At 34.7% G+C, this 18833-nt stretch overlaps 1 protein-coding gene across 2 annotated transcripts; it reads right to left on the bottom strand.

Moving 5' to 3' along the window:
* Positions 1-9405: 9405 nt before the first annotated feature.
* On the bottom strand, positions 9406-18833 carry LOC125649235 (uncharacterized). Of its 2 annotated transcripts, XM_056165863.1 has the most exons (3): positions 13280-18833; positions 11968-12052; positions 9406-10683 (listed from the first exon to the last, which is right to left on the bottom strand). In XM_056165863.1, exon 3 carries the CDS (start codon positions 10334-10336, stop codon positions 9548-9550), a length of 789 nt encoding a protein of 262 aa, XP_056021838.1. In that variant the 5' UTR covers positions 10337-10683; positions 11968-12052; positions 13280-18833; the 3' UTR covers positions 9406-9547. The 2 variants fall into 2 exon arrangements, with proteins under 2 accessions (XP_056021838.1, XP_056021837.1); XM_056165862.1 differs by having other exon boundaries at positions 11968-18833.

The following is an 18833-nucleotide window of genomic DNA, read 5'->3' as shown; positions in this document are numbered from 1 at the left end:
ACATGTATTTTATTTTGGGGGTTATGTAATATGTATTTCATTTTGGGAGTTATGTAACATGTATTTTATTTTGGGGGTTATGTAACATATATTTTATTTTGGGGGTTATGTAATATGTATTTTATTTTGGGGGTTATGTAATATGTATTTTATTTTGGGGGTTATGTAACATGTATTTTATTTATGGGGTTATGTAACATGTATTCTATTTACGGAGTTATGTAACATGTATTTTATTTTTTAAAAGCAGTGTGTTAACATTCACATCTTAAGTGGTGCATTCTACATATTCTTTGTTCCATACGCTGACACCAGAGAGATATTATCAACAGGGACGTAATCGCGAAGCTAAGGGCTAATCAAGGCGAGGGGCTTAGGTCCAGTTCACGAAGCTAAGGGCTAATCAAGGCGAGGGACCTGTGCCTAGGGCGCGAAGGTAAGGGGTAATCAAAGCAAGGGTGTGGAGCCTGGGCTAATCAAGGCAAGGTAAGGGGCCTAGGGCGCAAAGCTGAATTTTCATCAATTGTGGATACTAAATCTAAAGAAGGTGTTGCACGTCTCATGTTAATTTCCTTAAAGGTGTCGCATGAAAGATTGATAAAATTAAGTTAAAGGTATACACGCTGTAATTTGCGTCAATTAAAATCAAAAGGGAAATTTATTTATTTTGTTTATTGAATAAAGTTAAGAACTTGTTGCAATTTACGTAATTGAAATCGAGCGCGTTAAAAAGATGTAAAATTATAATTAATTACTTTCATGCCAGGAAAGTAATGCCTCTTTTTGAATATTAAACTACCACGTGACACCGAGAGCCATATTTAGATTTATAAACAAATATGGTGTCGCGAAAGCGTGGTAGACCGTTTGGGAGCCAATTGTCAGAAAGAAAAGAGGAAATAGGAAAGAGAAAGGAGCAGAGAAAGAATATATATTGGAGAACACTATGCTCAGTGGAATGCTGTTAGGGAGAATATAAAGTTCATCTACAACTTTTCTACTTGACAGGTTTGTAATGTGTGGTTAGGCACAGGAGTCGGCAATTTTATCAATAAAGTAGAAATATATGAGAAATGGGCATAAATACTACCACTGAGCTTCGCGAGCGTAGCGAGCGAAGCGACAGGAATGCAACGAGATTTCGGCAAAATCTGCTCCGGTGCTATGTTGCGGGATAAAGACAGCAGTACCCGGTATAAATAACATCAGTCGATGTGTCCCACCTGATTTCTGGATCGGTCACCCTTTTAATTGCCGTCAATTACTCTAAAATCCAAAATAAACAAAAAATTGATTTCCCTTATAGATGATGTAAATTTAATGAAAATGATACAAAAAAACTTCTGTACATTAAGAAAACCAAAGTGTGCATCATCCTTTCTGAATCCATATGAATGAGTATCAGTAATTATCTATGTGTTGATCCTGAATCTAAGCTAGTTAATTTTGTGTAAGTCCAGATAATTTTTTTCCATATTTGTTGGCTGGGTTGCACAATGTGGGCTTATAAAATAGTGAAAGGGGGGGGGGGGGGTGGTTGGCAGGTATCCCAGTAATATGATACCTACTTTGTGTAATCAACTCCTCTCACACCTCTAACTTGATCAACGTTCCTCAAACTTTGTACAGTTGTTTAATATGGATACACTGAAGATGTGCTTGACTGTGCCTTTTTGAAATTCTTGATACTTGATACAGTTTTTATGCTTCCCAAACATTTCCTATGAGAGCATATAGTCGCTGTTATATCTGCCGGACTCAAGAGTCCATAGGGCCCAGAGAGGATATGTATGTGTGTATGTATATCTGTCCATCTGTCTGTCCAAGCTCATATCTCCTAAACTTTTCATCAGAAATTGATATAATTAATCAAAAATGTTCCTTGACAAGGACTTTAAAGAATATTTTGGAAGGGTCAAGGTAACTCAGGACACATAAAATTTCCTTATTTCAACAATTTTTTATATAGAAGTTCCCATATCCTAAACCTTTCATCAGATATTGATCATAATTGATCACAAATATTCCTTGAGACAGGGACTTTTGGACCAAAGTCATCTTGGAAAGGCCAAGGTCACTCAGAACATATACCTTACATAAGTAAAAAGTTTTTTATTTCATCAGTTTTTGAACAGGTACATTGTAGATCCTACAAATAAGTAATAAGCAAATGTCTTTCAAGCAAAGGTCACTCAAGGTCATTTTGTAAAGGTCTAGGTCAATCAGAACATATACCATATAGATGAAAATACTTCATTTCAGATTTCCACTATATTTCAACAGTTATTGATCTTTTGGACCAAGGTCTCTCAAGGTATACATCATTCAACATATCTCACAATTGTAAAGAAACCTTCCTTTCAACAATATTTCAACAGTTATTGATCACTGTGCAAGTCATTCATCATATGAAGTTAAGTTGCAATTTGGGGAGCATCCGTTAGTTTTACTGATATTTTTGTTTATTTTAGATTGAGTATTTTCATATCAGAGGAATCTGGCACTTTAAAAGGAGATGATGATGAAACATACTATCCAAGTTTCAACTTCCACTCAATTAGAAGAGGATAAGAAATCCAGATTTGAAAATTGACTCCTATTCAGAGTGACATGAACATATTTCAAAACTATATGACAGTGTCTATACAATATTAAATTTGCTGTAGCTAGACTGTAGTCATATTTTTCTGCTACCAAAGTTAACACACCATTGGCATTACTTTATGGACAGGGCATATTTCTTGTAATTCAATACATAGTTTTCATTGTTCTTGACTCATAACATGACAAGAATTGAAAAATTATGGGAGCAAGAATACTTATTAGCACATGTGTTAAAAACATATATTGCACAGTGAGACAGCAAGTATTGTTAACTTTACATAAACAATGGGATCTTCCTTTTCTATGTTTAGAGGAAACTGCTTATAAAATGCTGACTTTTTTCCTTGACACGACTTTCCCCTTTATGACGTTTATTGAATTAGTCATGTATCACTACATGGTTGTTACATCATGCAAAATTTGATATGGCAATTATGATTGTTTTGGTTACCCAGTAGATCTAACTACATTATTGTGTGCATTTTTATTTTTATGAACCAGATTTGAAATTTTTTTTAAGTTACATATATATTTGGTCGTCTTGATTGTAAGACATGGGAATTACGTGTACCTCAAAGACTCAATCCAACTGAAGTGGTATTCAATAATGAAGACACATGCACACAATTGTATTTGTGCACTAAAATTCTTTATATAATTTTGCCCCACAGCTTAAGTGTGGGGGGATAATGATTTTGCCCTTCTATGTGCAAAAAACTTTACCTACCCCTTATTTTTGAATGGCACTTTCATATTTCATGTGTGCATTCCGTGATTAGACTTTTTTTGCAATCAAAGTTTTGATCTCGTGACTTTCGAGTTTGACCTACTTTAAGAAAACCTAACATAGGCAATATTTCACCCCAAGTGATACATGGTATGACCCTCACATTTCATATGTGCATTCCTTATGTCAAGACCCTTTTTAGGGTAAACTCAGGTGACCTATTGCAATCGGTTGTCGTCTGTCGTGCAGTAACAATTGAACATTTTTAACTTCTTCCTGATAACTACCTGTCCAATTCTTTTCAAATTTGATAAGAAGCATCTTTGGGACAAAGGGGACATAATTGTAAATTTCAGGTCTTCGGCACCGCTGGGGCCTTAGGGGCGGGACAAAAACTGTCCCAAATTGACCAATTTTCAAAAATCTTCTTCTCAAGTTTTATACTGTTGTTGAACATTAAAATTTAACTTAGATATTCAGAACAGGAAATTTTTTCTAGTTTTCCTAGCCCATGGAAGTAGTGATACTTTTTCACTAGTATTCAGGTGACCGATAAGGCCTGTGGGCCTCTTAATGACAAGACCCTTTTTTTTTTTTGGTACCAACGTTGTGACCTTTGGAGTACTTTTAAGGAATTTGGTATATAAATTCTTTTTGGAAAGACATTTCAATTATTAACATGTCTGTGACCTTGGAATTTGACTAAAACTTTATCATTTTGATTTAGTACCAAAGTTTTTGACCTTGTTTTACTTTACTTGTTCTTTATTACCACTAGCGTTTCACAAACATTTTGTTTTTACATTTTTTCAAGGGTGCAGTAATATTTGAAGTCCCGCCTCAATCCAAAACCAAGGCACCCATGATCTCAGAGGATAAAACTTCTAATATGCACCACACCCTTGTTGCAAATCCTGTGGCAAAGCATACATTTGAAGCACCAGCTCATGAAGGACTAGAAGTAGAAATCCTACAGTCAATATAGTATCTGATAGTACCTTTGTAGTTGTCGAACAAGCTGACTGTTATATCAAATTTAAGTTAGCCAGTACATTTGTAAAGATATATTCAGCATGTTAAACTTGCAGGGTACTGAGACTGGCACCCATTTGACCCTCTAAACTGTGTTTGATCCTGGGGATGAGGATGAAATTCTCCTTGTCAGACCTGCTGCATAATCAATGTTTTGGAAGAAATGTTAGCTGCATTATCAATTCTTTCCTTTCCTCATCTGTTATTTCTATGTGTGCCTGCAACACATAATTATTAAAGTCAATGATTTATGTTTTAATTATATGAAAGCATTTTGCATATATCAATTTCATTGAAAAAATTACTTTGTCTTTTATATGTACTCAGTCCCTTTATCTCTCATAATGAGCAAGAACTACCACATCTCCCTGTGTGGGTCTATAGTGCCATTTGCGCCCCCCTCCCCTTAATGGGCTTGAGGTTGAGTAGATCTCCCATCTAATTTTCTAGGACATACACTTGGTCTTAATGGACTTTTACATTTATTTACAACGTGGACTTCTTGTGAATACCAATGAAACTTCTGAAGTATTATATATTTAGATCTATATAAATATATACGCCTTAATGGCATTTATTAATTGTAAAGATGGGTAATATAATAAATATAGTACCAGCTTTGGAAGAAGAAAAAAACATGTAAGAGAGACAATTAAATTACAATGCATTGCACGTCTACAAAGCTCTAGTACCACAAGTATATTATATTCTATATAGGCCTACATTGTATGTGTGAATAGTAGTAAATGCATGGTTTACATTGTTTTTTGGAAGGGGGTAGTATTTTATGAGAATGTGTTTCATCAATTTGTCAAAACCAACATGAATTATTGGTTTCTTAAAGCGTAAATTTACTCTAACAGTATTCGTTACAAAATAGATCTATATTCAGCAATGAATTTATGTATTCCCTTCGGTGCCCCATATGTTTCGTGAAGCAAAGTATGTAGTTCAAAACATCGTACTAGTCGAGATCTAAGATGGCAATCGTCTTATTTTTATAAGATGGTTATCTATTAAAGCTGCCAGTGTTAACAATGTCCTACGTAAAGATAAATATTCAAATGACCCTCTTTTCAAAGTCGATAAAGTAAACAAATAGCACATACCTCTTCTTCCTCCTGATTTCCCGCGGACATGCGCGTTGAGCTTAATTACGCACTTCCTTCATTCATATTCATGAAAAGGCAGTAACTCAATAATTGCAGAAAACGCCTAATTACTTTGTTATTACAATGATTAATTATTCGTAAATTTGTGGAAAGTGTTATTCTAAACTAAACAACACGTTTCTTTGTTCATCTTATCTTTTTGTTTTAGAAAAAAAATCGCCTATTCCGTCGCGTGTATACCATTAATCAAATATATGATAAAACCAATTGGAACTATGTCTTGATTCAAATATTTTTGAAAATAAGTTTAAAAGACGTGAATAGACAAAATTTGCCAAAATAATTCGAGTTTAAATCAAGCAATAAGCGATTTATATGATTTTTAGCGTTAAAATGGAGGGGTATCCCAGAATTTCAGAAAAACTGCCTCCGTGAAACAAAATGAATTGAGCATGAATATGTTCTTCGAGTTTTTCCGCTAAAAAACTGTCGCGTTGAAATTTTGTTTCACGGGGGCATTTTTTAGTAAAATTCAAAAAATCGAAACGACTTCACTGATATTTTTTCCCTCTTCACCTGTACGTTAATTTTCATTAGAAATGTATGAGCTACTGCGTGGTTCAGTGGGTAAGATCGTCGAATTTTATAGGTGAACACGAGTCCTTTTTATTTTTTAAACGACCGGGTTCGAATCCCTCACGAACACAATTTGTTTTCATATTAGGTTTTCCATCTAGATTTTTTCTTAATTGAAACACACTTCTAGTTTTTATACATGTTTTAGGTCAAATCTCTGTTTATTACAACGTGCCGAGTTTGAAATCAACTTCCAACCTGGACACTGTTTAGTTTGTGAATAGGATTCGCTGTAAACACGCCGAATACAGCATGCAATACCTATGTTTTAATAGTCAAGGTTGCTAACGAGAACTTGTATGTTTTTCTGAGTGAAAGGTGTTGACAAAGGTATAATATGGTGTCTTTCACGAAAAACCGTTGTGAACTTTGCAAAGCTTGAAAGAAAAACTTTAAGACCAAACAAGGTAAATAACCTTTAAACAATTTGAGTGGATAAGATGTTATATATTCCAGTAGCATATTGCAATGGTGAATTAATGTTTCCAGGTGCATGCACATATAATTTTCTTGAATTGCATTAATGCGTATTAAACTTCCCATATTTTGTTTGTGGTCAGAGTCGTGTACAGTTGTTAACTGTTGGTTTTACAAAATAATACATTCTAGTATACACGACTTTTTTCAGTTACTTCCCTTAGTAAAATTTCACCCCGAGAGGTGTCGTTTCTAACGTAGCCGCCATTACATCCGTGACGCTGGTTAATCGAACTCCGTAGCAACCATTCACCGGTAACATATACAACTGTAATAATAAGCTCACTACCACAGTATACTATATGAAACTCTATCAGATCTTTTGTTTACGTAAAATATGAATCAACATCAATGTAAAAATGACATGGATCGATTGATTTCGTCCCCAAAAGACGTCAAACACCAAGAATGGAAGGATGATATTCGCGAATGGCCGCAAGTAGAGTACGGCGATATTTACAATTATTTGATTTTGAGTAGAGCTTGTGACGGCGAAGAAATGAAAAATTACAAATCGTTGGACAGTTATAATTATTTTAAGAGCGGTTCCGTTGGGAAAATTCTTCATTTCGCCATCAAAGATAGGGCTGTTCTAAAATCAGAAGTGCGTCCGTCACAAAAAGTAAACTCAGACTTTCACAATGCATGGGTACTCTGTGACATGGTTGGCACGATTTTAACTGGTGGCTGTTCATGCATGGCGGGGAACAGTAAAACGTGTAGCCACGTAGGTGCACTTCTCTGGAAAATTGAATATGCTGTGAAGCTGGGTCTAACAGGAAAGTCCTGTACCGATGAGTATATGCAATGGAACAAGGGTTCAACGAGAAACCTGGAGCCGGGTGTACTGGAGGAGATGGACTTTAAAAGACCTAAATATGGCAGTGACATTAACAATAATGCTGAAAAACCACAGAACACAAAATCAGTATTTCCAATGTTTGTGTCTCACCAATCTCTAAAATATTTTGTGGAAAATTCTGAACTTAAAGAATTATTTTCTTTAAAAAATTCACTTTTAAGTAAATCTGTGCATGCAAAATTAGACACAACTCTATTTGAGCCTTCCTCTGAACCCCATACTGAGCATGTTGGTGATCTATCATGTAAAAAGTGTAGTCAATTTTATAATAAGTACATAAAACTCACTGATGCTCAAATCAAGTCATTATCAATGCCAACTATTTCACAAAGTGAATCAGAATTGTGGCACAACAGTAGAAAAATTAGAATAACTGGCAGTAGTGCGAACAAGGTTCCCATCCGCGACACTACAAACAGTGATAACTTCATTAGAGAACACTTATATCCTTCCTTCAAAGGAAACAAATTCACCAAGCATGGCCAGGAAGGTGAAATTCTTGCCAAACAACAATTGCGTTCATCAGGATTGCATATAGAAGATGCAGGTACTATAGTTTCATTTGAAGAGCCCTGGTTAAGTGTTTCCCCCAGATGGAATAATAACTGGTGTTGATGGTTCACAGTGTGTTTTAGAAATAAAATGCCCAATACTTAAGGATGACCAGACACTTGACAGTTTATTTACAGTTGGTAGATATGATGTTGTGAAATCCTTGGAAAATGGTACAATGTATGTTAAACATAATAGTTCAAGGGGTTATTACCTACAAATACAATTAACTTTGCATGTAACACATATGCAGTTGTGCAAACTTGTTATATGGACAACTAATGAATACAAGGTCATTGAAGTACAACATGACCAACAGTTTTGTGAATCGGCAATTTCAAGACTACGCTTATTTTACTTCAACAAACTTTTACCGAGAGTAGTTGATGACTTTGAATCTGGCAGATTGACGATTAGTAAAAAATATATTAAATTTTCAAATTGAATACATGCATATTGAAAAGGATTGTGTTTTTGATAACATGATTGCTGAAATTATACAGTCAAATGTCTTTTCAATCTGTGTTAGTTATTCATTACTGAGCATGTATTAAGTCTTTTTAAACTTAAAATGTTCAATAATAAAAAGGCTACAAGGAGCAGCCTAATGATATTTGAAACAAGTGATAAAACCACACACAGTATTTACAGTATTAACTTTAATCATACACAAATATCTTGATAATAAATATGTCATTCACTTTAAAGTTATGATAGCTCTCAATCTGAAAGTTTTATTTGGTTGTAAATATGTACTATTATGATAGTTTTGTATGCAACTTTAACCATAGTCATTGATAAAATCAAAATTAAGTTCAAGATTTCATCAAAATAAGGATTTTGGTTCTGTTGAATATAAAGCATTATATATAGAAATCAATTTTTGTTCGGGAAGACAATAATGTAATTTTACTTCATTAAAAGCCTATGCAATTTTGCAACAAAAAAATTCTACACCAAAAACTTAGAGCTAGTATTAATATAATGTACAGTATATCATATAAATGATACTGAATTTCCAAATATGGTTGTAATTTACAAAGATTAATCAAATATATGTCCAAAATACATTGGCATTTAAGAGATTTCAAGGCTGTGAAAAAATAAAACATTATGAACTTGTATAGGATTAAACATTCTTTTTGAAGAATTTATCAATGTGTAAACTCCGGACATTTTACTCACAAACTGAATAAAAGTGCGAAGCACTTTTATTTAAATTTGTGAGTAAAATGTCCGGAGTTTACACATCGATAAATTCTTTTAAAAGAATGTTTGATTCTTATAATTCCAATTCTGACATTCACTTTAGTAACAATTGAAAAAAATTGAATAGTTTCCCCGCACTATGTTATTTGTTTTCAGGCGTGTATGAATACATCGCGTTTTCGGATTTATTGATGTGTAAACTATCGTTCAGCTTTATTTTTGTCCAATCAAACTTATAACATTGGAATTATTACATAATATCATATTACAATATGTTAATGCATGCATCATTAACATTAGTGAAGCTGACTAGAGTTTAAAATTTTAGCATAACCATCAGTTATCATCTTTATCTTTGATAAGGTCAGATCTCAGATTAACCAATGCAGCACAAACAATCAAGTAGTCACTGAGTTTCTTAACAGAGGTAACAAGAACTACCTGACTAAGTATGCGGAACACTTTTAAACGTCTAATAGCCCGTTCCACATGAATCCGTACAGTGGCAATTCGTCTTGTCTCTGTTACATCCTCTTCTGAAAGTTGGTCTTTACCTTTCGTAAAAGCTGGAATATTAAGTTTCACTTTCAAGGGAAAGAGTAAGTCATCAATGGTAAAACCTCGATCCGCCATAATTTCATCCCCAGGAAGAAGGTAATTTAAAATGCCAGACTCTTCCACAATTGCTTTATCACTAGATCTTCCTCCAAAGCCTTTAGATATAAACATAATCTGTCCATGTGGTGCAATACCAACCAAATACTTTCCTGTGTTGTTGGACTTGTAGTGGCTGTATGTTTCTCCTCTTGTCTTCAAGTTTTTTGCTCGTTGGATGAAAGTTTCAGCGCAATCAATTATGACTGTGGTTTTTGGATAGTTCTCACGAAAAGATTTTGGCATGGTGGCTCTAATTGTTTCACGTGGAAGCCAAACAATTAAGTTTTTCAGTTTTGAAGCCATAAAAGAGAGTCTTTGATTGAAAATGGTGCACGCATAAGACTCGGATATTCCAAATCTATTGGCAAGATCTGCAAACAGTAGATTAAGCCTTAATTTCATTAGCACCAACAAAACTTGTTCTGAAACTGGCATGGTAAACTTCAATGGGTCGTCCATATTTTGCATTACACTGACAAATGTTCTGAAAGTGTTTAAAGGCAGTCCTGTGTATAACAAAGCTAAGGAGTCAGATGATATGTCAGCAGTGGTGAGGCGTATATGCAGAGTGCTACAGTTTACTCCTTTGTCCTGGGTCTCGTCTGTGTTCCTGTATCCCTGGCTCCTGAAATGCACGGCCTAGCATATTCATGCTCATGTAGTGTGGGATCTATCCACTGTGTGCCTGCAGATCTGCTTTCTGTTATGCTCGTCTACGTTGAAAAAGATGTCATCGTGGTTCAGTTTGAATAATGTTGAGAGTTTCAACATCATCTGCAGCAGCAACCACCTTTTGTTGCTTTTCATGTTCACTCCTACAATATAAAGTGTACATTATAACATAAAGTGACAAAAACAAAAAAACCTATCTGTATGTAAATCAATACATGTGGTATTGTAGTGTGTATTAATTTACACTTTCAGAGTTTTTTAAGGTCTTGATTTCAAGGGTCTGGGCCTTTCCAATTGGGAGAAATAGTGACAATTGCATGAAATTTGGAAAAATGTTCTATGGATCAAAGAAGTAGGGGGAAAACCAAACCAGTGCATTAAATCTAAGGAATAATTGGACTCCCTCTGACTTATATTTAGGTCAAAGCTTACCTCATTTCCTCATTTAAATAAGCAGAGGCCAAAAAAAAAAAGGTTTACTTAACAATTTTGAAGCAAAAATTGTAATCTGTGGGCTTTTGATGATTTATGAACAATTAAGTGTAACCTAGTTTGATTTTTTTTCTATTGTTTGGGAATTTTAAAACAAAAATTTGGAGGAATACTTGTTTTTTTAACATTGGAAAGGGGCCTTATTTTGGCCCCCTACAAACCCTGACTTTTCATGAATTGTTTCAGTGTGTTGTATTTATAATTTGGGAATAGTGTCTCATATGTTGCACAAAAATAACACCCCAAAAACACTGAAACAGAAAGTGAATTATCCATCAAATCCTTCTGATGAACTGATTCAAGAGTGCATCAGGAGTGTTATAGATCTAGTGCATGTACTTATCTTTAAACAAAAGGCCCAAGGGCCACATCGCTCACCCGAGTCACCTTGGCTCATATTTAAAGATTTTCCCTATATATTTGTATGCAAAATTTTGACACCCCCCCCCTCTCTTGTGACCCCATCCTACCTCTTGGGGCCATGATTTTAACAAACTGAAATCTGCATTATGTCAGGAAGCTTTCATGTAAATCTCAGCTCTTCTGGCTCAATGGTTCTTGAGAAGATTTTTAAATGACCCCATCCTATTTTAGCATTTTTGTGATTATTTCCCCTTTGAAAGGGACGAGGCCCTTCATTTGAAAAAAACTTGAAAGCTCTTTACCTAAGGATGTTTTGTGGCAAGTTTGGTTGAAATTGGCCCAGCGGTTCTTGAGAAGAAGTCGAAAATGTGAAAAGTTTATGACGATGACAGACAAATTTTGATCAGAAAAGCTCACTTGAGCCTTTGGCTCAGGTAAGCTAATAATATATATATATATTTCAACCTCTAATATATTTTCATCAATGACAGTTCAAAAATTTGCTTTACTTGACATAAAATTGGCTTATATCTGCTCTATGATCAATTGGAGTAAAAAAAAATAATACATACCCATCTGTTCCCACCATCTCTAATTACTGTGCAACAAACTTTCTCTTCAGAAGTCGACGGCCAACTTTGACGGGAGCTTTATAACCTACAATGCATTCTTAAAATATAAATATATAAAAGTTTACACAGATATAGTAACTACAGCTATAATAGAATTACATTCATGATAATTTTTTTTAATAAAAAAAGTAACAGACTTGGAATACATACTTCTTTGTTACACTTTAATTAAGGCCAATTCAACTGAATTAGTAGATTATCATCTGGGGGTCACAAAAAATATGGGATGGGTTGGAGGATTTTATTTTTTTGAAAAAAAAATCGAGGTGGACCCTTTTTTGAGGGGCTGGTGGGGATAATTTTAATTGACCTAATGTAAAATACTTAATCTGATTGGCCAAGAAACAATTGACAAAACATGTTTCACCTTGAGAGTAAAAAGCATGTGATCCAGGGTAATATTTATCTTGCAACAGGAAACATTACTTGACATGTGATATTGTAAAAATTATAACATGCGTCAAATTTGAGTGTGTACGGTTCACTGTAGATTTGTAGAAGATGCCATTTGAGCGCTTTGAAAAATTGAAATATGATATTATACATGTAGTTGATTGAAAATGTCATCCCATTGTCAATCTCAGATCAATCTAATTAAAATCAGCTCTTCTCTAACCGTTCCAGTGTAACAGTTAGAGAAGATCTGAGACTGATTTTAATTAGATTGATCTCATATGTGCCTCAATTGACAACAGTCTGATTGACAATGGTTTTCTCAGGGTAAAATGTTACCCTCAAGTTGCTCAACTATATGCAGTATGGCCCTGATTAGAATTACCAACCTTCAGATGTGTTATTTTTACTCAGGATGATTGTAATATTTGTATGATGTTTTAATATTTATACAAACACAACAAGTTAAAATTGTCCTACTAACTCAATGGTCTTAGTATACAGCCTTACTATAACAAAGACAAATTTTGAATATAACCCTATCTGTCAAGCTCTTGGTAGTCTTTGAGTTATGATCCAAATTTTGCTTTTTCGAAAATAGTTCAAATTACACATAACCTTTCATAATTGCTGTTAAATTTCTTTCATATTAAAACATAATTAACCAAGTTCTTATGCATGTGTACACACTGAAGAGATACAATGTATATGTCAAACTCTAAAAAAAAAAAATTATACTGAAACGTGGTGGGTCATAACATTAACAGGCCTACATGCAGCGGGGTGAATGTGTAGACAGGCCTGGTCTTCTGTACTTTCTATTTTAAAACTATATCATACGGCGAAGTTGTAAACAAACCTAAATTCAGACTGAGCGTTGGGTTTCGTGCTGTTGGTCGCCCGTCAATAAAATGCGTTGAACACACCAACACATTCTTTGGCAAATCGTGTCGATGTAATGCCCGCTGCCATTTCAGTTTCTCTTCTTCTATTTTCGGCATCGTGTGCAGGCTGTATGGCACGACGCAGGGGCAGTCTTTGTGAGGAATATCACCATGTTCTTGGCATATAGACTGCTTCCATAAATACAGTTTCTTTCTGTTATTAGTGCAGTTAAAAACCGCACACGATTCTCCACCTCCACCTGTGTACATTTCTAAGGACGCTCACGGTTTCACGGTTGTAATGGCGGATGCGTCACGTGACCGATAATGTCTGCGCTCAGCAACTGTGACGTAATTGCGGGGAAAAGTTGTGTTAGACTGTAGTAGTATAGAATATCAAATATTTGATACACTCGTAACATGTAACCGTATACATTGTTTCTGATACTTAGAAGAGGAGAAAAAACCACAATCTAATTTTCACGATTTTAAAACTATTTATGTGATACTAAATGTATAATGTATTGACACATAAAATGTATTAGGCTTGCCCTTAGTACCTGATGAAGGTCAGTTCTACGTCACGAGTGAAATTCCCGCTTCGTCGCAACACCCTCTTTGACTTACAGAAAATAGATTTTTGCTCTAAATCGCGCGAATATGTACATGTATATGGAAATTTTACAGTAATCCCCTTTCCTCGCATTTCTCGATAAATTTATTAGAGTACGAGATAAAAAACAAACAAACAAGAGGCCCATGGGCCACATCGCTCACCTGAGTCACCTTGGCTCATATTTAAAGATTTTTTTCCTTTTCGCATGTACAACTTTGATCCCTGTTGTGGCCCAAACCTACTCCCGGGGGCCATGATTTTACAAATTGAATCCGCACTATGTCATGAAGCTTTCATGTAAATGTAAACTTCCCTGGCCAGTGATTTTAAAGATTTTTAATGATTTTCCCTATATATTTGTACATGTATGTAAAAATTTTATCCCCTACTGTGGCCCCATCTTACCCCGGGGACCATGATTTTTACAAACTTCAATCTGCACTATGTCAGGAAGCTTTTGTGCAAATGTAAACTTCTTTAGCCTAATGGTTCTTAAGGAGAAAATTTTTAAAGAGTTTTTTCTATTTATTAGTAACAATGTATGTAAAACTTTGATCCCCTTGTGTGGCCCCATCCTAACCCCAAGGGCCATGAGTTTCACAAACTTTAATCTGCACCATGTCAGAAAGCTTTCATGTAAATTTCAGTTTTTCTGGCTCAGCGGTTCTTGAGATGAAGATTCTTCAAGATTTTCCCGATATATTTGTATGTAAAATTTTGATCCCCTATTGTCGCCTCATCTTACTCCCGGGGGTCATGATTTTGACAAACTTGAATCTGCACTATGTCATAAAGCTTTCATGTAAATTTCCACTTTCCTGGCCCAGTAGTTTTTAAAGATTTCCCATATATATTTGTATGTAAAACTTTGATCCCTTATTGTGGCCCCACCAACCCCCGGGGCCATGATTTTAACAAACTTGAATTTGCACTATGTCAGGAAGCTTTCATGTAATTTTCAGCTCTTCTGGGTCAGTGGTTCTTGAGAAGATTTTTAAATGACCCCACCCTATTTTTGTGAGTATCTCCCCTTTGAAGGGGGCATGACCCTTCATTTGAACAAACTTGAAAGCCCTTCACCCAAGGATGCTTTTGGCCAAGTTTGGTTATAATTCGCCCTGTGGTTCTGGAGAAGAAAAGTTTACAGACAGACAGAAGGACGGACAACAGGCGATCAGAAAAGCCCACTTGAGCTTTCAGCTCAGGTGAGCTAAAAAGTAGAGAATTTGTGTATATATAATGTTTTAAGAGTAAATTTTTATTAATATTTATAGTTGAATCAAATTTCTGAATGTTCAGCAATGACAGATTTAAACACCGGCATATAGCTGAGTCGGACAGCTCATTCTGCATTCTGTTATTGTAATCTGGGACACTCTTAAGTTTTTCTTCTCTGGAGGTAATTTACTCGCATACCGTGGGAACTTTGTAAATGTTCACTATATAGAGCATTTGTAAGCAAAGATTTAGTTTTTCAATGCTACACGCAAGGCATCTTCACAAGTCAGGGGTTATTGATTCGTTACCTCGCACTAACAGTGCGAAGTAACGAATCAATAACCCTTGACTTGTGAAGATGCACGCAAGTGATAAATTTATTAAATAGCGTTCAATTATGGGTGTCATTTAAACTGTTCTAAATGATAACATTATTCGTAATTGTCGTTCATCAATAGTTCCAAACAATAGAAGCAAGCGATGGAACATTTACAAATCTTAAGGTAGATCTATACTCGGCCTTAAATGGACTCAATCATGACAAAATTGCCTTTACAAGATAAATATACATTCCAGTAATAGGTAGACATTGAAACATATATGTGACTGCGACTGCGAAAAGGGGTCCAGATGCAACAGCACGTCATAATGAGAAATCGGCGATAGAAATCTCTAGATGTTTGCGTCACAATAAAAAAAAAAACGCGAGGAAAATTGTTATATTTTTTCCTCTTTGCCTTGCATTTGATGTATGTATTACAAAAAGGCACAAATATTATTTCCTATCTTTAATTGCTTGCAATATTCAAATTGTTACGACTTCATTTGTCGATCTAATTTGAAAGTGAAAGCAGACGTGTTTACATTTCCGGTCAAAGTGAAAGTGCTTGGGAAATGTCACGAAATGAGCCAAACTTCCACAGCAACATCGATAAGTATACCACCAGAAATTGCTCTTTATCAAGATCATGAATTCTTAGAAGATATTGAACGTGTTGATGAATTATATTTCTCCAAACTTATCGCTTCAAATTTAGACGCGCGCGACAAACAGTTTTGTGACTTATCCAGTGATAGTTTCTGTGGAAACGAGGGGGTTATTTATATTCGGTCTTTCTATCCCCCTCGTTTCTGTCCAAGCCTTCATAAAGTATGTGGGAAATTCGTCGCGCTTCGGTTTGAATTTATTTCAGCTTACATTTGATGTGAACCGTTCAAAAACTTACATAAATCAATTCATGAATGATTTTGCCGCAAGGGAATACATATTGAAACCATTCAATTCCACACAAAAGCAACGATAATCGTCGTCATTTCAAACACAACAGTCCTTCGCTGTCAAATTCGCCTCCATGATAAGCAATGACTTCAGCACATGCGTCACCAGATTTTGTAAAATAGCTTGAGGCCCAAGAGGGGTGAAATTAGTTACTATTAGTAAATCGCACACAAATCTAAATTTTTCAGTTTATTTCTCATCACACGCATTGCATTTCATATCTGTGAATGGACTTATTCTTCTGAATATCAAAATAATGAATTACTGGAAACAAAATAAGTAAAAAAAAAATGTAATTGGGAATAAAAAATATTTTAAAAAGACCATTCAAAGGTGCAAAGTGGGCAGTGTGTACTGCATTCCTGAAATGGGATTAAATATCATTAAAGGAACTGCATCTCATGTGTATATTTCCCCCTTTTATATTCATTCATTTTTATTTTCATATTTTGTTATATATGTCTTTTCAACATACATGCATGGTGCTATTCTTCATTAAAATGTTTCTTAACTGGTAATAATATGGACATATAATGAATATATATGTTGAATATGTTTAATATTATGGACATATAATGAATAGATATATTGAATATGTTTAATATTATGGACATATAATGAATAGATATATTGAATATGTTTAATATTATGGACATATAATGAATAGATATATTGAATATGTTTAATATTATGGACATATAATGAATAGATATATTGAATATGTTTAAGAATGTGCATCTCGGGAATTTCTAACACCCTTCGCTTTGCGTGTATTTGTATTATCGTGGACGCGGTTCACTAATACTCCTGGTGAAATATAGAAAAAAACTTGTTAAAGTTTAAGATCGCTTCGCCGTGGGAAAAACGAACTCAATGAAAGCATCCTTTTAAAAAGACATCAATAAGAGCATTGATCCACTGAAGTGCATTTACTTGAGATATTTGATTCTTCTCTGGATACGTAGAATTTCAGGTTGAAATTTATTTACAGTTTTTAAAAGTAAAAATGAATTGAATCGATGAATTTAAGAATTTTTATTGCTTATGTATTGAATTAAGACTATGCCTTTAGGTTACCTAAGTTATCAGTCAGACAACAAAATGAATTAGTAAGAAGGGCTTTATTAGTCGGACTGCATGGCGCTCGTGCTCAACTTTGAAAGTGAATGACCATTTTCCATCTTTGTTATAGAGCGTCTATGGGGACAGGGAACAAAATCACTGATCCTCTGGGGCCTGAGGAGTGGGGTCAAAATGTGTAAAAATGTTCTTATATTTGCTCAGAGCTTGTAGACAACCTATATAGCTATGATAAGCAAGGATGTCCATCCTAAAATGTGAACTTCACGGCCTTCCGGTCAGGGGTTCTGGTGCTATGGCAGGACTTCCGGTCAGAGGTTCTGGTGCTACGGCAGGACTTCCGGTCAGAGGTTGTGGTGCTGCGGCAGGACTTTATAATTTATACTGTGAAAATGTTTTATTCTTGGCATCAAACAAACCCACTGCAGATAATTAATCAAGAGAGAAGCTTCTACAATCAGGATAGGTACAGCTACGGACTACATGTGATAACACCTTTTATATCATCGCTTTCTAATGTTTTATTTATTTTCTATGTATTATGTGTATAACATTCTGTTGTAAGGTATATATGCATTGTAAAGCACCCTTGAGCGTACATAGTGTATGAAAAGGGTGCTATATAAATATGGTATTATTATTATTACTAAAAACATGAAATCCATGGTCCTTTGGGTCAGGAGATTTGGTGATAGGGCGGAGTCAAACCCGTAAAAAATTATGAAATCTCCGAGATCCAGGGTCATCTAGCAGAAGAACTGTGCATACAATCGTTATGAGTACAAAAGTATCTTCCTAAATTGTGAAATTTATTACATCTGAGTTAGGGACCATGGACTGTATAGTCAAAATGCAATAATTCTTTGAAAATCTTCTTAACCCCTGAACATGTACCAACATTATGAACTTTATGACGTCTACTTCAGGCTCTAGGGTAAGGTTATGTGGGTCATTACGCCACACAAAAAATATATGTTAGGTTCCACTTTCCCGAGCTACCCTAAAATTTGCTGCCGACCCCAACACATTTTTTTCCATTCTCACAGATTTTGCAAATGTCATGACTACAACAAGAGTATATTTTTTGACTTATTAAGTTATTTATTTAATGCACTAATACTAGACAGATTCCAATACACAGAAACAGTTTTTGTTTACAGTAAAGTGAAGAAATGTATTGATTCATCATATAACTTTTATTTGATTACTAAATAATCACTTTATTTTATGGATAGTAGAATGCTAAATCATTAGAAAGTTATTCAACCTACTAAATAAAAAAAAAAAAAAACAACAAAAAAAACAAAAACAAAAACCAAAAAAAAAAAACAAAAAA

The sequence above is a fragment of the Ostrea edulis genome, chromosome 5, assembly GCF_947568905.1.
Source record: "Ostrea edulis chromosome 5, xbOstEdul1.1, whole genome shotgun sequence".
Lineage (NCBI taxonomy): Eukaryota > Metazoa > Mollusca > Bivalvia > Ostreida > Ostreidae > Ostrea > Ostrea edulis.
This window is presented reverse-complemented; position numbering and strand designations above follow the sequence as displayed.